The 20,658-nt window shown below is 41.1% G+C and overlaps 2 protein-coding genes across 4 annotated transcripts in view; both read left to right on the top strand.

Annotated features, from left to right (window-relative positions):
- PSMC5 (proteasome 26S subunit, ATPase 5) overlaps positions 1–20,658 on the top strand; it is a 139,223-nt gene that overhangs the window by 101,799 nt on the left and 16,766 nt on the right. The gene's annotated exons all lie outside the window — the stretch shown is intronic.
- Positions 1–20,658, top strand: part of DDX42 (DEAD-box helicase 42) — a 48,306-nt gene that overhangs the window by 23,634 nt on the left and 4,014 nt on the right. For all 3 annotated transcript variants that reach the window (XM_050764950.1, XM_050764948.1, XM_050764947.1), the window contains exons 4-15: positions 1,994–2,055; positions 3,554–3,590; positions 4,429–4,578; positions 9,126–9,230; positions 10,944–11,063; positions 12,145–12,321; positions 13,826–13,954; positions 14,559–14,658; positions 15,527–15,574; positions 16,087–16,184; positions 16,948–17,224; positions 18,554–18,780. In XM_050764950.1, coding sequence (XP_050620907.1) covers positions 1,994–2,055; positions 3,554–3,590; positions 4,429–4,578; positions 9,126–9,230; positions 10,944–11,063; positions 12,145–12,321; positions 13,826–13,954; positions 14,559–14,658; positions 15,527–15,574; positions 16,087–16,184; positions 16,948–17,224; positions 18,554–18,780 — 1,530 coding nt within the window. The remainder of the gene's footprint in view (positions 1–1,993; positions 2,056–3,553; positions 3,591–4,428; positions 4,579–9,125; positions 9,231–10,943; positions 11,064–12,144; positions 12,322–13,825; positions 13,955–14,558; positions 14,659–15,526; positions 15,575–16,086; positions 16,185–16,947; positions 17,225–18,553; positions 18,781–20,658) is intronic.

Genomic DNA, 20,658 nt, shown 5'->3' with positions numbered 1-20,658 from the left:
TGTATGCGTTGTTTTCTTCTTCATCTTCTGAGATACGAAGATTTCCTAATGGGCTACGTTTCCCAGAGAATCTGGGCTGATTATTTCTTGAGGGATCCCTAGTGATGAATTAAAAAAAAAATTAGCTCTTGATTTTCCAGTTTTAAATGTAGATTTATGGTAGTACAAACTGGCATAGCCGTTTCTGAGTGAGAGTATCCAAGAATGGGCTAAATTATTTTGCTTGGCGTTTTTGTTTGTTTGTTTGTTTTTGGTTTTTTGGGGGATAGAGTTTCGCCCTTGTTGCCCAGGCTAGAGTGCAATGGCACAATCTCAGCTCACCACACCTTCCGCCTCCTGGGTTCAAGCGATTCTCCTGCTTCAGCTTCCTGAGTAGCTGGGATTACAGGCATGTACCACCATACCCGGCTAATTTTGTATTTTTGGTAGAGACGGGGTTTCTCCATGTTGGTCAGGCTGCTCTTGAACTCCCGACCTCAGGTGATCTGCCTGCCTTGGCCTCCCAAGTTGGTGGGATTACGGGCGTGAGCCACTGCACCCAGCCCAGATGTCAAATTTTATAGAAAGTATTAACTTTTCTAGTGCTTGAACTAGATGAAAATTTATTTTTAGCCAGTGTTCTGAAAAAGGATTTATGTAGGCTTAAACAATATGTTCTTCCACTGTTGGTGACCTGTTTCTTATGTTGCATTGCTTATGTCATCTTCAGTTTATAGTCTTAAATATATCTTATAGCTGGTTCAGTCCTCTGAAAAGTAGGTTGTTTGTATGCAGTGCTTCTCTTTAAAACAATTTATCTTCATCAGGAACATTTGGTTTGATAGAACACCTGATCATTCCACAGTATGTATAGTGGCATTTAAAAAAATCTGAGATTGCCAGAAAAACTCATGGTGCTTTTATAGTGAGGAAAAGTTGTGTAGAATGTGAGAAAAATCATTTAATTCTTCTGACCGTGATTTTCAAATGTATAATACAAACGATTAATTTTGATCAGTGATCATCAATTTGCGGTATATAAAAATTGCCTAGGCCGGACACGGTGGCTCACGCCTGTAATCCCAGCACTTTGGGAGGCAAAGCAGGTGGATCACCTGAGGTCAGGAGTTCGAGACCATCCTGACCAACAGGGAGAAGCCCCATCTCTACCAAAGATACAAAATTAGCTGGGCGTGGTGGTGCATGCCTGTAATCCCAGCTACTCAGGAGGCTGAGGCAGGAGAATTGCTTGAACCTGGGAGGAGGAGGTTGCTGTGAGCCAAGATGGTGCCATTGCACTTCAGCCTGGGCAACGAGAGCGAAACTCTGTCTCAAAAAAGAAAAAGAATTGCCTATGAAAAATGTAAAAACTACCCACATGTAACTCACTCACTCCAGCCCCAGGGATTCTGATTTAGTAGGTGTAGAGCAAAATTTTCAGCCTTGAGACTATTGTCATTTGGCGCTGGATAATTATTTGTTGTGGGGCTGTCCTGTGTATTGTTGTTTAGTAGCCATCCTTGGCCTCTACAAACCAGTACCATCAGCTGTACCACCCCCAAAATTAAAAATGTCTCCAGACATTGCCAGATGTTGCTGAGGGGCAAAATTGTCCCAGATTGAGAGCCACCTTTCCAGAGTCAGATGTTTGTGGTCTTAAGCTGCACTTTGAGGAAGGCTTATCTGCCTGAATTGAAAGCACTTTACATCTGTAATTTTATCATTAGCTTAAAGCAACTAAAGGTTATGTATTTGTGAAGCAAGCATTTTTGTTCATTTTTCCATGTGTGGCACATTATTACAGATAAAAATTGTGCAGTCCATATACAGCCAAGTTTATAGAGCATTTAGTTATTTCTCTTTGAAAAATAACTGTCGAAATGCAATTTGATGGCATCAAAATGCACTTGTCAAACACATAGCTAAAGTTATTATGGCACTTGTTCCAATCTAAAAATTGTTTCTTTCAGTGTTTTTAGTTGATGTCATTCTATACAGCCTTTTGTTTTATTAGGATCAGGCAGCTAGAGACATGAAGAGGCTTGAAGAAAAGGACAAAGAAAGAAAAAACGTAAAGTAAGTTGTTTTCTTCTCCTTCACAAAGGTTACATGAAAACCGCTAAAGTATTGCAAAGCCTATTCCCCCAAAGTTTATAGACAAAAAATACTGAAGTACACTTGTGTACTTTACTTGAAGTTATTCCTGTATCTTGAATACTTTTTTAAGAATAGAGATGGTAACAGTCTTTGCATTTGGAATAATTGAAAAGCATTCAGTTTGGTAGAATAGTATTTGGTCTTTGACTATAAATAGTTGTTTAGTAAACACAAGGAATGAATTATAGTAGCGTTTAGGGGAGCATAATTACTAAAATTTGGGCTCATTGTTCTGAGTTTGTCTCATAATTAATATAAAATAGGTTAATGCCTATATGGTTGATTATGAGAAGTAATGGCAACTGTATCATGAAAACTATGTACAGTTGAACCTTTGAACAACACAGGTTTGACTGCATGAGTCCACTCATGGGGATTTTTTTCAACCAGCACAGATGGAAAAATAATATTACACAGTATAAAAACCTGTGTATAAGGAGGGCTGTAATAATACCTAATTTTATTTAGGGAGTGACGTTGTGCTGTAGCAGCCGTAGTCAGAACTTGAAGTACTTTATTTTCTGGGAAAGAGAAGTCTACTCTTTGCCTTGATGAATAAACTCCTAAGGCTTTTTCTGCCAGGCATGGTTGGACTTTTTTCTCCCTGTGCTTGGCCGTCCGTGCTTCAGTCCCTTACCAGGGTTTCTGTTCCGTATGGAAATTTAGCTGTGGTTTTGGTATTCACTGCATGTTGTATCCCCTTCCACCTGCCCTACACTGGTGGTGTTGCTTGCTGGTTGCCTTAGGAATAGCAAGTGCTCTAGGTTAGGTAGAAAGTCTGATTAGAAATAGATGGTTGTGGGAACGGAGCAACCGTATTTTCTCTATAGCTCCTGAGAGATACAGTAAGTGGTGAAGATCCCCTTCTCCGTGTGAGCTGTTTAATAAGAGTTTTATTCCCAAACTCATAAAGGAGTTAATGTAGTTTTCTCTTTGTCCCCATCCCTAAGGTAACTGCTTTTGTCTGAAAACCATTTACCCTAGAGCTAGAAATTTTGGGGACAATAAGAAGGTTGGGACCTTCTTTCTAGTATATGCCAAATCCAATATATTTTTTTTCTTTTTAGTCTGAAATGCTTTTCACAACCGCATTGTTTGTTGTATGGATTCACAAAACTAGGACCATTTGCTATCTGTCTTCAGAAGGTTTTTACGTCTGATATTCTTGTTGGTAACTGCTGTTTCTAGGGGTATCATATCATCCCATTTAAAAGAAATGCAAACTGCAGATTATAGAGTGAAGCTACACATATATATATAATGGGTGGATAGTTTACAGTGTGCTCATTGCTGCTTTGTTATTGTTAGTGTTGAGAGTTCCTGTGCTGTGTGGAATTCAACACTAATTTGCTGTAAGAATGGAGCTGGGTATGTGGAACATTTGCAGGGAAGTTTGTTTCTCCGCTTGTTTTTCCAGGGGTATTCGAGATGACATTGAAGAGGAAGATGACCAAGTGAGTTCCTATGCAGTATTTCTATCTTTTATTTTTATCCACAAAGTCTATACTGAGGACAAGCTAGAGCTTGCCTTCACTCAAAATGGCCATTCCTGACATTCAGCAAGGAATGTCATTTGATTTGCTCCTCTTGTACCTGTGTGACCAATTGGTAATACATAGATTCACATGGCTTTCCCCCATATTGAAGATGGAATTTTTGATCAACTACGACATCCATAGCAGATACGAGCTTTATTCAGCTTGCTTCTTTTTAAATCCAAAATTAATGTTTATTCTGATAAATCAAGTAGTAGTGTAGTGTGGGACCTATGGATGGCCTCTGGTAACATCTAACCTCTACCTCTTAGAGTCCTGTTTGTGGTTCTTGTATTTCAAGCTGGAACGTTAATGACTGTCCATTAGTCTTTTTTTCCCCATTGTTCAGTTGCGGAGTGATGAGAATCAGAGTGAGTGGTAGCCCTTTCCAGGTTTGTGACCTTTCTAATTAGTGTTAACTTCCAAACTTGGATTGTTAAAGCCACAGCATGTGTTCTATGGCTCTGGGCAGGGTTGATAGACACCCCACTCCAGGAAGGCTGTGGAACAGACAGATTTATAAGTCTTGTATTAAACAAGTTGCAACATTTAGTAGTACTAACTGTTTAATTCATTTCTTTTGGTTGTTCTTCTAAATATTGCTATTATTAAAGGAATCATTGCTAGTAAGGGCCTTGCCTTACTTGGTAGGTATTTTAACTGTGCAGTCATCTGGTACACTGTGTGCGCTAATTACAGGAGCAGAAACATTCTCAATTGTACTTGGGTGTGATTATGTTCTTGTGCTTTCCTGCAGGAAGCTTATTTTCGATACATGGCAGAAAACCCAACTGCTGGTATGGTTCAGGAGGAAGAGGAAGACAATCTAGAATATGATAGTGACGGAAATCCAATTGCACCTACCAAAAAAATAATTGATCCTCTTCCCCCCATTGATCATTCAGAGGTATGGTATTTCTTGCTGAATTTTACTCTTGTTTCAAGCTGATACTTTACTTCAGCTTTAACATTTAGATTTTCCCAATACTGGAATACTCTTACATCATGAGCGTATGCATCTTGTCATCTCTACTGGTTGAGCCACAAATTCCATGAGGCTTTATAGCCTATCTTGTTCAAAAGTATAGCCAAATCACTTACATTTGACTTTAGAATTAAAACATTTTTTTTCAAGTAATTATACTTGTTTTCCAGAACCAATACTTACCATCTTTCTCTCTCTCTTTCTTTCTTTCTCCTTCTTTTTTTCTTTCTTTCTCCCCTTTCCTTTCCTTCGTTTCTTTCCTTTCTTTCCTTCCTCCCTTCTCTTCCCTTTCCTCCTAACTTCCTTCCTTCCTTCTTTCCTTCCTTCCTTCCCTTCCTCCCTTCCTTCCTTCCTTCCCTTCCTTCCTTCCTTCCCTTCCTTCCTTCCTTCCCTTCCTCCCTTCCTTCCTTCCTTCCCTTCTTCCCTTCTTCCCTCCCTCCCTCCCTCCATTCTGTTCCATTCCATTCCCTTCCCTGTCACCCAGGCTGGAGTGCAGTGGCACGATCTCAGCTCACTGCAATGCTGCCTCCTGGGTTGAAGCAATTCTGCCTGCCTCAGCCTCCCGAGTAATTGGGATTACAGGTGCCCACTACCATGCCTGGCTAATTTTTTAAAAATATTTTTGGTAGAGACGGGGTTTCACCATGTTGGCCAGGCTGGTCTTGAAATCCTGACCTCAGGTGATTCCCCTGCCTCGGCCTCCCAAAGTGCTGGGATTATAGGCGTGAGCCACCACACCTGGCCGTGGCATCTTTCTTTCAAACTGGGAATGCTTGGGGCCTGTGTTTACTCTTTGTTGTTGTTGTTGTTGTTATTGTTGCTATATTGCCCAGACTGGCCCCAAACTCCTGAACTCAAGCAATCCTTTCACTTCAGCCTCCTGAGTAGCTGGGACTATAGGTGCATGCCGCTGCACCTGGCATGCATTTATTTTTTTGTTTATTTTTTTTCCAGACGGAGTCTCGCTGTGTTACCCAGGCTGGAGTGCAGTGGCTCAGTCTTGGCTCACGGCAGTCTCCACTTCCCGGGTTAATTTTTAGTAGAGATGGGGTTTTACCGTGTTGACCAGGCTGGTCTCAAACTCCTGACCTCAAGTGATCCACCCACCTTGGCCTCCCAAAGTGCTGGGATTACAGATGTGAGCCACTGTGCCCGGCCACATTTGTTTTTTTAATTGCTATAAATTTTTACTGTTGGTCCCAGATCTGGGGCAGATGAGAGGCTGTTTCTTCAAAGTGGAACCAGTAATTACAGGATCCTTAAGGAATGAGGACATCAGTATACCCACTTGAAAAAATATCAGTGTTTCATCCAGGTTAAATATCAGCCGAGATCTCACATATACTAATGATTCTAGATCTAGAGCAGTGCTTCTCAGTGTGGACCAAGAACCCCTTTCAGGGAGCCTACAGAGTCCAAACAGTTTTCATTATACCAAGATTATTTTCCTTTGTTACTGCATCAACATTTGCATTGTTGGTGTAAAAGCAGTGATAAGTAAAACTGCTGATGCCTTAGCATGAATCAAGCCAGTGGCACCAAACTGTTCTAGTAGGCATGTTCTCCGTTCTCAGACCATTGCAGTTAAAAAAAAAAAAAAAAAAAAAAAAAAGACCAGTTTCACTCAAGAATGCCCTTATGAAACAGTAAAAATTATTAAAATCATGATCCTAGATCTACATGTCTTTTTATTCTGTGTGATAAAATGGGAAGTACGCATAAAGCATTTCTGTTGTGTACCAAAATATGATAGCCATTTCAAGGAAAAGCACTTAATGTGTTTGAGTTGTAAGGTGAACTAGCCACTTTTTTTCATAGAACACCACTTTCACTGGACAAAATCAATGACACTTCAAGGAAAACAATTGAAAGTGTTTATTACCAATGATAGACATTCACGCTTTCGGCCAGAAGCTCACGCCTAAATTTCAATACTTTGGGAGGCTGAGGTGGGTAGATCGCTTGAGCTCAGGAATTTGAGAGAAGCTGGGCAACTTGGTGAAACTCCATCTAAATTTTGTTTTTTAATAACAAAATTCAGGCTGGGTGCGGTGGCTCACGCCTGTAATCCCAGCACTTGGGAGGCTGAGGCGGGTGGATCATCTGAGTTCAGCAGTTCAAGATCAGCCTGACCACCATGGAGAAACCCTGTCTCTACTAAAAATACAAAATTAGCTGGGTATGGTGGCACATGCCTGTAATCCCAGCTACTCGGGAGGCTGAGGCAGGAGAGTCACTTGAATCCAGGAGGCAGAGGCTGCAGTGAGCTGAGATCATGCCATTGCACTCCATCCTGGGTAATAAAAGCAAAACTCCATCTCAAAAAAAAAAAAAAAAAAAGTCAAGCTTTCAAGCAAAACTTAGAATTTGGAAAACTTGTATCTACCACAGTAGGCTTGATAGCTTTTCAGTACTTAAAGTTGTGACAAAATTGATGGTGATATTAATAACTGATTTTTAATATAATGAAATGTGTTAACATTTGGATGATCTGTATGTAACCTCGGCGAACCAATATTTTCTAAATGATCTACATATGACATTACAAAGTCAAGCATGAAAAGCTCAACTCAAAATACATGATAGACAAATGGATTATAATGTTACAGAGTGTAAAAACTTCAGTAATATGGTTTCTGATTACACAATGAAAATAACTTTTAGGAAATGACCACTTGTCAAGTTTTAGTGTAAAATAAAAAGTATCTGAAAAGGGCTGGATGCAGTGGCTCATGCCTATAATAATTCCAGCACTTTGGGAGGCCAAGGTGGGCAGATCACTTGAGGGCAGGAGTTCGAGACCAGCCTGGCCAACATGGTGAAACCCCGTCTTTGGGATTGGTGGCAGGCATCAGTAATCCCAGCTACTCGGGAGGCTGAGGCAGGGGAATCACTGAAATCTTGGAGGAGGAGGTTGCAGTGAGCTGAGGTCGTGCCAGTGCACTCCAGCCTGAGCGACAGAGGAGACTCCATCTCAAAAAAAAAAAAAAAAAAGTATCTGAAAAGGCTACTAAAATACTCTCCTCCCTTTTTCAACTACGTATTTTTTCTTTTCTTTCTTTGAGATGGAGTCCTGCTCTGTCACCCAGGCTGGAGTGCGGTGACGCGACCTTGGCTCACTGCAACTTCCTCCTCCTCCCAGGTTCAAGGAATTCTCCTGCCTCAGCCTCCTGAGTAGCTGGGACTACAGGCGTGTGCCACTATGCCCGGCTAATTTTTGTATTTTTGGTAGAGATGGGCTTTCACCATGTTGGCCAGGCTGGTCTCGAACTCCTGACCTCAAGTGACCCATCTGCCTCAGTCTCCCAAAGTGCTGGGATAATGGGTATGAGCCACTGCTCCTGGCCTGGAGGCCAGATTTTCTTATAGGCTTAAATAAAACCAAGCTATTGCAACAATTTGAATATTGTATGAGCTATTTAAGTTAGACATTAATAAAGAGATTTGTGAAAATACAAGACAGTGTCACTCTTCTTGCCAATTTTTTTTATGTATCCAGAATTATGATTTTTTTTTTTAACTGCCTATAGAGTGCTTATATTTTTCTTAAAAAAGAAGTTTAAGAGCCAGGCATGGTGGCGCATGCTTGGAGTCCCAGCTACTGGAGAGGCTGAGGCAGGAGAATCACTGGAGCCCAGGAGTCTAGCCTGGGCAACATAGCAAGACCCTGTCACTGAAAAAAAAATTTTTTTTATAAAAAATAATGTAGCCAAATTGATAGGTGGTGGTGTGCTTATGTTTTGTATACCTAGTACAGTAAGCTATGAAAAGAATAATACAAGTGACTGCTACTCTCTCTGGAATTGGAAATGCTTGGCCATACATTTTTTAAAAGTTACAAACAACTCCACGTTTTTAAACAGAATAGAACTCCCTCTAAAAGCAGAACTATCTCCAAAAGAAATATTAGGAATGTTTTTAAATGCTTAGAGCTAGGTTAAACAGCTTAATTCAAAACATATTTAAATGTTATATGGTGAAATATCTTCTCTGTCCTCTGAGGTCTTTGGCATTATAGAGATTCCTTAGTCTCCTTCAAGCTTGTTCAAATTCGAGGTTTCCTTAAGAGTCTCTTTAGGAAGTAGGTTGGTGTTAGGCCAGGCACAGTGGCTCATGCCTGTAATCCCAGCTACTTGGGAGGCTGAGGTGGCATGAGAATTGTTTGAACCTGGGAGGCGGAGGCTGCAGTGAGCCAGGATTGCACCACTGCACTACTGGCTGGGTGACAGAGCGAGACTGTGTGTCAACCAAAAAAAGAAGTAGGTTGGTGTTTATATTGAAAATAGGAACAGAAAACAAATTATCTGTACTTTTTAGGATCTAAGTTGAGAATAAATTAATTTTTTTGCTTTCTCTAGCTGGAATGGCTTTACTTGTGTATTATTTGGAAAAGATTATTTTGCATTAAAGTCAAACTTACAGAATTGACTCTTGAATTCTAGACTAACTTTGAATAATTGGACCTGCAGATTGACTATCCACCATTTGAAAAAAACTTTTACAATGAGCATGAAGAGATAACCAACCTCACTCCACAGCAGTTAATAGATCTCCGACATAAGCTCAATCTTCGGGTAAGACAATCATTAAGCTCAGTATTCTTATATCAATGTTAATTAGTCCAGATTTAGTATTATTATTGGTTATCTAAACTAATAACCTTGAATTTCTTTTCTAGTGATCTCTGAACTGTCTTTGCCAGAATAATTATTATGTCCCTTCTGTTCACGTCTCTTAATTTGATTGTTTTAGTCTTCTAGATGCTGTTTTAGGATAAGATCATTTTCTTCTTTCATATTTCAGTGAATTTTGTATGTTCTGTGCTGGATGGGCTAGTGATGAAGGGTGGGAGTCCCCATCTAAAGGAAGAGGAAACAAAATTAATAGATGTTAACATATGATATCTTAGAATATTTTGAAATTAATATAAACTTGTCTGTCAAATTACATATAGTATGCTTTATTTTAAAAATTAGAATAGGCCGGGCGCGGTGGCTCACGCCTGTAATCCCTGCACTTTGGGAGGCCGAGGCGGGCGGATCACGAGGTCAGGAGATCGAGACCATCCTGGCTAACACGGTGAAACCCCGTCTCTACTAAAATACAAAAAAAAAATTAGCCGGGCGCGGTGGCGGGCGCCTGTAGTCCCAGCTACTCGGGAGGCTGAGGCAGGAGAATGGCGCGAACCTGGGAGGCGGAGCTTGCAGTGAGCCGAGATGGTGCCACTGCACTCCAGCCTGGGCGACAGAGTGAAGACTCCGCCTCAAAAAAAAAAAAAAAAATTAGAATAAATTAATACCTTTTAAAATACACATGCACTGATTTCAGAATGGTTTAAACTGCCTACCAAAAGTTTTGAGCTGCACATTGGCTACATTGGTTTAAGGTGCTGATAGATGGTAAATGAAACACACAGAAAGAATATGCTATGCTATCTACTCTTAATATAGACAACTTTCTTGCCTGTGTGCACCTTATCAGTTGCTACACGATGTTTAAACTCCTGTTTTCCAGGAGGGGTGTGTAATTGGTGTGTGTACACTTGTCTGTTTTCCAAGAGGTACTCACCTCCCCAATGACCCAAGAAAATTTTTAAGTAAAACCTTTAACATTTTTTTCACTTAAAAATTTTTAAGTGAAATCCTGACTGGAAATGTCAGCATCACCAGAGGAGCGTTGAAAGGTTACCACTTTGGGGGACACAATGGAGATTATAAGCCCCATTCTTCACCTGGGTACAGTTTGAACAGGGCTTGACAGTGGCTAGACCATCAGTCACTAAGGGAGACGTTAATTCATCAGGCACAACTGAAAATGGAGGCAGTAGATTATGTCTTTGTAGCCAGTATATGTAGAGTTGTCTTATTTGGAGCCAACTTGGAATTTTCATTTCAAAAGTAAGATACGTTAATTTTTTTCTACCCTCTGGTTAATGCTTATGCAAAATGGCAAAAGAAAGAACAGTAATGACTTCCCAATTCATTGAACAGTTTTTTTTCCATTTTGTTTGTTATGAGAAAATTAATTTTGATTTAATAAATTTTTAGTTAATCATTTAAAATTGTATGACAATTATCTTGGGAATATTTGTCATGGAGTTTTTAATATGGGGTTTATATTTGTTACCATTTGAGGTTTTGCCTTTTCATTGTATGATTTTGGCTTACAGACTTGTATTTTCACTTCATACTCCAGCTAAAATGCTAGATCCAGGTAAGTATTGTTGAACTTCAAATGCTGTTAATGTTGAAGTACAAGTCATTCTGGGGAGTTGTCTCTATCTCTAGGTCTCTGGTGCTGCACCTCCTAGACCAGGAAGTAGCTTTGCTCATTTTGGGTTTGACGAACAACTTATGCACCAGATTCGGAAATCTGAATACACACAGCCCACTCCAATACAGTGTCAGGTACGTAAAACATAATGAAAGAAAAATAAAGTAGGGTAATCTTTTGTGACTATATTAGTTTAAAAACAAATCACAGTAGTAAAACAGTGTTTAGTGTAGAACCTTATTGATAAGGATAGAGGTATTTATTACTCTAAGAAGTCACTAAATGGCTGGCAAATATTCTTTTGTATCTGATACATATCTTGAAAATATGATATGAAGAAAATAATTTATTAGGCCTAAACGTAACCATAAAGGTTTGTATATGGACAAGTTTAGTGCTGTCAGTGACTAGAATTCCCTTGTCCATCACTTGAAAATTCTCATTCATTACTGAAAGTTTTAGCTTCTTTTTCCCATTTATATATAGGACTTATTTATTCTTATGAAGAAAATTCTCATTTTCTGTATATGAATGAGATAGTCTGTACCTCCTCAAGGGGAGAAAATTTTTAAAAATTTTAGCAACCCTTCATTATAAATTGCGATCTTTCTGGTTTTTTTTTTTTTTTTTTTTTTTTTTTTTTTTGGAAGACGGAGTCTCACTCTGTTGTCCAGGCTGGAGTGCAGTGGTGCGATCTTGGCTCACTGCAACCTCTGCCTCCCAGGTTCAAGCAATTTTCCTGCTTCAGCCTCCCGAGTAGGTGAGATTACAGGCGTATGCCACCACACCTGGCTAATTTTTTGTATTTTAGTAGAGATGGGGTTTCACCATGTTGCCCAGGCTGGTCTCGAGCTCCTGAGCTCAAGCAGCCTGCCCACCTCGGCCTCCCGAAGTGCTGGGATTACAGACGTGAGCCACTGCCCAGCCTTGATTTTTCATTTCTGTATTTTAAACAAAATGGAGTTGTTTCAGTTCTGTAAGTGGTGGCTGATATCCACATAATGAGAATGATGTCATTTCCTATAAATTAAGAAGTTAATGAGAATGTTGGATGTTGATATTTCTATTTCACAACCAGTATGCATAGCACCGGATATGTTTTGTTCCATTGCCTATAAAAATGTCATTAGTAGTCATTTATCCTTCCCCAGGATTTGCTTCAGTACACCTTTAGAATTGAAATTTTAGAGTGGTTATATTTTACTTTTTCTCCAGGGTGTGCCTGTGGCATTGAGTGGTAGAGACATGATTGGTATTGCCAAAACAGGTAGTGGGAAAACTGCAGCCTTCATATGGCCCATGTTGATTCATATAATGGACCAGAAGGAGTTGGAACCAGGTGATGGACCAATTGCAGTGATTGTGTGTCCTACCAGGGAGCTTTGCCAGCAGGTATGTGCTTTCTATAGAATGCCTCCTTCCATATGTGGACTAGCAAGGGACCAGCCAGTCAAGTGAGGTAGAACGACCAGGAAACCTTTTTTTTTTAATTGCAGTAAGATACACACAAAATTGACTATCTCTTTGAGACAGAGTCTTGCTCTGTTACCCAGGTTGGAGTGCAGTGGCGTGATCTCCGCTCACTGCAAGCTCCGCCTCCTGGGTTCCCGCCATTCTCCTGCCTCAGTCTCCCAGGTAGATAGGACTACAAGTGCCCACCACAACGCCCAGCTAATTTTTTCTATTTTTTAGTAGAGACGGGGTTTAACCGTGTTGTTAGCCAGAACAGTCCCGATCTCCTGACCTCGTGATCCACCTCGGCCTCCCAAAGTGCTGGGATTACAGGCATGAGCCACTGCATCCGGCCAACCATTTATTTATTTATTTATTTATTTTTATTTTTTTGAGACGGAGTCTCGCTCTGTCGCCCAGGCTGGAGTACAGTGACGCGATCTCGGCTCACTGCAAGCTCCGCTTCCCGGGTTCACGCCATTCTCCTGTCTCAGCCTCCCGAGTAGCTGGGACTACAGGTACCCACCACCATGCCTGGCTATTAGTAGAGATGGGGTATAACCATGTTAGCCAGAATAGTCTCAATCTCCTGACCTCCTGATCCACCCGCCTCGGCCTCCCAAAGTGCTGGGATTACAGGCGTGAGCCACCGCGCCCGGCGTCTTAACTGTACATTTGTAATGTACAGTTTGGTGGCATTAAGTATATTCACAGTGTTGTGCTACCAGGAAACTTTGGAAAGTATTATGTGTTAAATATTTCCTATATAACCAAATACATACTTTCCCCTAAAAACTGTTTTTATTTATTTTTATTTATTTGCTTTTTTGAGACAGAGTCTCATTCTTTTGCCCAGGCTGGAATGCAGTGGCGTGAACTCAGCTCACTGCAACCTCCATCTCCCAGGTTCAAGCAATTCTCCTGCCTCAGCCGAGAGGTCGGGATCACGGGCACACGCCACCACATCTGGCTAATTTTTTATATTTTTAGTAGAGACGGGGTTTCACCATGTTGACCAGGCTGGTCTCAAACTCCTGACCTCAAGAGATCTGCCTGCCTCGGCCTCCCACAGTGCTGGGATTATAGGTGTGAGCCACTGCGCTCAGCCACAACTATTGTTTTTAAGAGGAAAAGTCTATTGTGATATGGGAATTGTTTGTATTATAAGCTGACAGTTTTTTTGTAGGATGAATTCATTTTGTCTTGGTAGAAAAGCAGTGACAGGATCAGAAAGAGAAGGGGGTAAAATGAATAAAGGAAGATTTTATATAATCTTTTGAGGTGCCTTAATGATATTCTTTTCATTTATACCTTTATGAATAAAATTGTTCTAGGTTTTGATTTTTTATGACATCACATTCTGTTTTTCAGAACTTCGTTTGAGTTGTGACAGAGGTATTTGTTAGTGTCACAGTTTGTTAATATATCATTCACAACTTTGTAGATCCATGCAGAATGTAAGCGGTTTGGAAAAGCATATAATCTTCGATCCGTGGCCGTATATGGAGGAGGGAGTATGTGGGAGCAGGCCAAGGCCCTTCAGGAGGGGGCAGAGATTGTTGTGTGTACCCCAGTAAGTATGCTTTGTGTTTAAATGGCTTCTCAGCCTTCCTCGGTGTGGAAAACATGATTAGTTTTGCAGAGAATTTCCCCTAAAATGTGGTAAAAGCAGGGTTGAAAATATATTGATGAATGGCAGCCTGTGGTTTTAATTTTGATTGGTGGCTAAATTAGCAGTCCAGTAAGAGTCTCTGTGACATATAGGCTAGTAGCTACAAATTCCCCTCTGTGTCAAATAGTTTTTCTTGTTTTCTCCTACAAAATGATTGCCAAGTTCATCAAGAATCAGAAAGATACATATGGTCAGAACAGCCTAGAAGAGTGTAAACATTGAAGCCTGTCATTATGCTTTAAATCAGGTTACTTTAGAATGCCTCAAAACATGCTTCTGGCCACTTTCCCACAGAATTTAAATCACAGTGTAAATGAAGAAGCCAACTGAGTTTTCAAAATTTCCGTTCTTTTGAGCTAAGTAGTGCATAAGGTACGTGGCTGTTGGACCATTATCTATTACAGTCTGAGACTAGAGAATTAGCACTTTTTTGCCAGGAGTGCAACTGCTTAGAAAGTCCCTGTGAATGCCTTTATACTTACTGTTCATTTTGTGGATCTCATAGGGTCGACTGATTGATCATGTGAAAAAGAAAGCTACCAATCTTCAAAGAGTCTCTTACCTTGTGTTTGATGAAGCAGATCGAATGTTTGACATGGGATTTGGTATGCCTTGAATACCAGTTTCTTCTTTCCCCATCCTCATGATATTAGTTTTTTTCCCATGTCTTTCTAGAATAGTTTTTCAGCATGAGAGAAGCTGAAAATACTCCTGGATGGGGTTAGACTAGAAATATAGCTAAGATGAACATTTTTACGAGTTTTCTCTGGAAAAGTATGTTAGGTTTTATTGGGTTGAGGAAATTTCAAAGTGCCTTTGTATATAAGGGGAATATTTTCTCTGTCTTTATTTTTATTCATATGCCTTTGATCATAGAGGTTAAGGTCTGTGTACTTGGGTAGGTGAATGTCAGATGATTCGAGGCCCTTTGCTTTCCTATCCTCATAGCTGTCTTTACTGATTGGAACACTGCTAGACCTAGCCCAGTTGGATGGAGGGAAAATTTTTCACTTTTATACTGAACAATATGTCTAGGAGCTTCGTTTTTTTTTTGAGACAGAGTTTCACTCTTGTTGCCCAGGCTGGAGTGCAGTGGTGCGATCTCACTACAACCTCCTCCTTCCAGTTTCAAGCGATTCTCCTGCCTCAGCCTCCTGAGTAGCTGGGATTATAGGCACCTACTCCACACCTGGCTAGTTTTTTTTTTTTTTTTTTTTTTTTCGGTATTTTTAGTAGAGAGAGCTGCGTTGACCAGGTTGCAAACTCCTGACCTTAAGTGATCTGGTGATCCACCTGCTTCAGCCTCCCAGAGTGCTAGGATTACAGGCATGAGCCACTGCGCCCGGCCTGGGGTTTCTAATTTTCTTAATTCTTACAACTTCTTGTGAATACTTTTACTAAAATGGCTTTTTCCAGGCTTCCCAAACTGTATTTCAGGTTATAATATTAATTTTATTGTTCTGCTTCTTCCAGAGTACCAAGTTCGATCCATAGCAAGTCATGTTCGTCCTGACAGGCAGAGTATGTATGAAGCACCTTCGTTAAACCAAATTTGTACTAAAAAGGACACTTATTTATTTTATAAGCACTCAGAGTTATGGAAGTAAAAATGATCATGTGTGTATTGGTGAGAACCGTAACGAGGGAGGTAATGAGTTTATCTGAGCTGGACAGGATCTTAGCACTAGATATAACTTGTTCCTTTTTATAGATGATAAAAGCAAGCCTCAGAAATTAAATAAGCTGCCCAAAATTATACAGTTTTATCAGCGGGTAGAAGCAATGAGCAGTACAGATCTGCTGATTTGAAATCAAGAGTCTTTTTCTGAACCATGCTGACAACTTGTCTTAACTAAAAATGTAATAAAAATAGAATAAGAGCAAATCTTTCTCTAGTGGATCAATTTTTAAACTAAATTTAAAGCTCAGGTGAGTTTATGTAAAAAAACTGAATAATCTTGAATGCCAAAGAAGCTTAATGGGTATTCATAAAGATATACTGTTTCTCTAACAGAATTTATCTTATCTTGTAGCTCTCTTATTTAGTGCAACTTTTCGGAAAAAGATTGAAAAGTTGGCCAGAGACATCCTGATTGACCCTATTCGAGTGGTGCAGGGAGATATTGGAGAGGTAACCCTAAACAGGGCTGGATGGGACCTTAATGTGTTTATTTCTCATATTATGGAACACAGAATTAATTTCTCACTATTGAGATAAAAAAAGATGTTATGTTTATAGATGCAACATGCTTGAGATTTGGTATTTTGCAAGTTGTGGGGATACATGAAAGAGGACTGGCAAAATATTGGGAATCATTGAAGCTAGGTGATGGGTATGAGTTGATTTTGTTCATTTTGCTTTTCTGTTTGTTTTACTGAATGTCTCAAAACTTTATGATTGTTCTAAAAAGGCTTCAAAGAGACAAAAAGATCTGCCTGGAAGCATACTACAGTGTGTTAGGTTGGAACTGACGTTTTAATTATTGTGGGAGGGGCCTACACAGGAGGGAAAGGGTGACCTGAAAGGCCTGGCAAAAATCAGGTTTCATTTCTTACCTGTACATATGCGCTATATGGAAAATTTCTCTGAATTGGGACTTGGAATTCAGTTATGGCTGCTTAAGAATCCTTCGGTTGCTTGCCATGGTTATTGTTAAGGAAAGCTCTAGAAAGTAGTGGGGCATACAAATTAGGTATGTACACCAGGCGGAGAGCAAGGTGATTGAAAAGGAGAGGTGAGTTTTGAGCTGCACTTGACTTGCTGAAGGAAGGCCCAAGGAGAACTGGATTGTTGAAGGTCTTCTCGATGCAGGTAGAAAATACAATGCTAGTCCTTGTTTAGGTGGCCTGTGACTCCAATGTCACAATCATCTGTTTCATTTCTTCCTTCTCAGGCAAATGAAGATGTGACACAGATTGTGGAGATTCTCCATTCTGGACCTAGTAAATGGAACTGGCTTACCCGGCGTCTGGTAGAGTTTACCTCTTCAGGGAGTGTCCTCCTCTTTGTTACTAAAAAAGCCAATGCTGAAGAGCTAGCGAATAACCTTAAACAGGAGGGTCATAATCTTGGGCTGCTCCATGGGGATATGGATCAGAGTGAGAGAAACAAGGTCATTTCAGACTTTAAGAAAAAGGACATCCCAGTCCTGGTGGCCACAGATGTTGCAGGTAGAGTATGAATTTTTCAACATTAAGTTCCTAGGCTATAAGGGTACTCTGTCTTACTGTATAAGACGTGTAATATCTGAGCAGGCTGATGGAAAGACTATTGGCCTGACTGGCCATCCCCTCCCAAACCCCCAAGGAAGCAGCAGTTCAGCACAGGGATCACAGTCTGGAGCTCTAGACACCACTTTTCACTTAGTGTCTCTCTCTGATCAAAGAATCCCTGCAGCGGCTGGGCGCGGTGGCTCAAGCCTGTAATGCCAGCATTTTGGGAGGCCGAGACGGGCGGATCACGAGGTCAGGAGATCGAGACCATCCTGGCTAACACGGTGAAACCTCGTCTCTACTAAAAAATAGAAAAAAGTAGCCAGGTGAGGTGACAGGTGCCTGTAGTCCCAGCTACTCAGGAGGCTGAGGCAGGAGAATGGCCTAAACCCGGGAGGTGGAGCTTGCAGTGAGCTGAGATCCGGCCACTATACTCCAGCCTGAGCGACAGAGCAAGAATCCGTCTCAAGAAAAAAAAAAAAAAAAAGAATCCCTGCAGCTAGAAGTCACTGGGGGAAAAAAGGCAATGAATGCCCTTATTGTATGTCTGAATATAGTAGATATCTTACATAGATCTACTATACACAGCTTAGTTGGGCAACTTCACTCAGGATGAGAACAGTTTTTGGAATATTATTTCTGCTTTGTTCTGTCAAGTTTTAATAACTACCCTTAAACACTGATATTCCCAGAAAGGAGAGAACTTCTCAGCTTCATGACACATTTTAAAAATATATTCCCAGTGCAAGAGAAGAGGGCATGGCAGATTCTTGATGCAAAAGATAAAAGTCCTGGTCGGACGCAGTGGCTGACACCTATAATCCCAGCACTTTGGGAGGCGGAGGCAGGCAGATCACCTGAGTTCAGGAGACCGAGACCATCCTGGCCAACATGGTGAAACCCCGTCTCTACTAAAAATACAAAAATTAGCTGGGTGTGGTGGCGTGTGCCTATAATCCCAGCTGCTTGGGAAGCTGAGGCAGGAGAATCGCTTGAACCAGGGAGTCAGAGGTTGCAGTGAACTGAGATCATGGCACCGCACTCCAGTCTGGCAACAGAGTGAGACTCCATCTCAAAAAAATAAAAAACAAAAGTTCCTTACACTAGAAGGCCTAACATCATGGAATCTATGGTGGTGACTTAACATGCCTGTATCTCAGCTCACCAAACCCATGCACTTCGCCTAGATAAAGGAAATGTGGCTTCTTAGAGCACTAGCATTTCTGGTTACTTTGATCTTTTGACTACAGATGAAGAATAAAAGAATGTGGTTGCTTTTTATTTCAGCCCGTGGTCTGGACATTCCTTCAATTAAGACTGTCATTAACTATGATGTGGCACGAGACATTGATACTCACACGCATAGGATTGGCCGCACGGGAAGAGCGGGTGAGAAAGGTGTGGCCTATACCCTGCTCACTCCCAAGGACAGCAATTTTGCTGGTGACCTGGTCCGGAACTTAGAAGGAGCCAATCAACACGTTTCTAAGGAACTCCTAGATCTGGCAATGCAGGTGAGGGACTGGGCACACTTTCAGTTGCTCCTAGTTGTAAGACCAAGACATTTTAGCAGTCCTGGAGCAGATAACATAAAAACTTGACAAGAAAGTTGGGTGGCAGGGAGGATGTGGGGCTTATGAGGTACAGATAGGAATTGTGAGATACTGAAATTCATCTAGTCTTATCTGGTCTTCTCCTTCTTTCAACAACATCTGTTTTGAAAAGCTATTCCTTTGTACTAAAATCTGTCCCTGTAATTTCACCCCATAGCACACTTACGAGTAAATTTAATCTCAAAGATGGTTACTGTTCTTACTGCTCTTCTCCCATAAAACTTTCCTTCTGGGGGGCTAAAAATGTGTGATGTCTTTGAAACAATATGTGTATAGTATAGTGCCCGCCCCCCCCCCCCTTTTTTTTTTTTTTGAGACAGAATCTCGCTCTGTCGCCCAGGCTGGAGTGCAATGGCGCAATCTCAGCTCACTGCAACCTCTGCCTCACGGGTTCAAGCGATTCTTCTGCCTTAGCCTCCCAAATAGTTGGGATTACAGGCGCCCACCACCATGCCTGGCCAATTTTTGTATTTTTAATAGAGATGGGGTTTTGCCATGTTGGTCAGGCTGGTCTGGAACTCCTGACATCTGGTGATCCTCCCGCCTTGGCCTGGGCCTCCCAAAGTGTTAGGATTACATGTGTGAGCCACCGTGCCCGGCTTATATAGTGCCTCTTAACTATTCCCAGCAGTCTGAGATCTTAGACCTTTGACCACACTGATTGCCATCTTCCAGGTGCGCTCCCAGTCTAAAGCTAAGTGAGGCATTCTAACAAATCAAACCTAGAGTCATCTGAATCCATGCTGTCCCCAAATTACAAATGGGTTTGGAACACTTTGAGAGCAGAAACTGTTAAGAGTTTGTCAAATGCCTAGGCCAGCTCACATAACTGGTACAACTCAGCTGCAGTGTGGCAGTGCCCGAGTTTCTGGTCCTAGGAGTAAAGGACCTGAACTGCAAGAGAGAAGAGAATAATGTTTCCTCCCCTGCTCCTGAGCACAGAGAGCCAGTCCTAAATGACCTTTTAAACAGGACAGATTTTGTCTTTGGCATTTTCTTCCATTTCTTTTTGTACCTCAGACTTTCTGTGCTCAGAACTTTGCCCAAGCCTGCTGCCCTACCTCTCAAGCACTTTATTTTGCTGGTAATACTTGATTGTCAGATAAAGCTTTAACCTTCCCAGAGATATCTGCTTTTTTTTTTTTTTTTTTTTTTCCCACTTTTTTCTGAGATGGAGTCACACTCTATCACCCAGACTGGAGTGCAGTGGCGCAGTCTCAGCTCACTGAAGCCTCTCCGGTTCAAACAGTTCTCCTGCCTCAGCTTCCCGAGCAGCTGGGATTAGAGGCATGTGCCACCATGCCTGGCTAATTTTTGTATTTTTAGTAGGGACGGGGTTTCACCATGTTGGTCAGGCTGGTCTTAACTCCTGGCCTCTAGTGATCCGCCCGCCTTGGCTCCCAAAGTGCTGGGATTCACAGGTGTGAGCCACCGCCCTGCATTCTTAAGAGAATATGAGTAAATATGATGAGTAGTATCGTGGCAGTGGTCAAGTTCAATGAAAACTTTTAGGCTTGGTGGGTAAATCTTCAGTTGTGTGGCTACCATCCTTTCTGGGAGTCTGCCCTTATAGTCAGTTCTGATAAGCCTCACTTCACATAGCGTTTTTCCTTTGCTTCTGAACACACCATTTCTTTAAGCTCCACATGTTTATGTCCAATAGTATATGGTTTGAGAAATAAAAAATAATCTCATTTTCCTCAAGGAAGTTAGAAGTAGCCAAAGTGACTCTTTGTGTTTGAAGCTTTTCTGAACAACTTCCCTTCCAGGAGAGCCTGA

The sequence above is a fragment of the Macaca thibetana genome, chromosome 16 (assembly GCF_024542745.1).
Source record: "Macaca thibetana thibetana isolate TM-01 chromosome 16, ASM2454274v1, whole genome shotgun sequence".
In the NCBI taxonomy this organism is placed as follows: Eukaryota; Metazoa; Chordata; class Mammalia; order Primates; family Cercopithecidae; genus Macaca; species Macaca thibetana.
The sequence above is the reverse complement of the archived record's forward strand: the minus strand, read 5'-3'. Positions and strand labels throughout refer to the sequence as shown.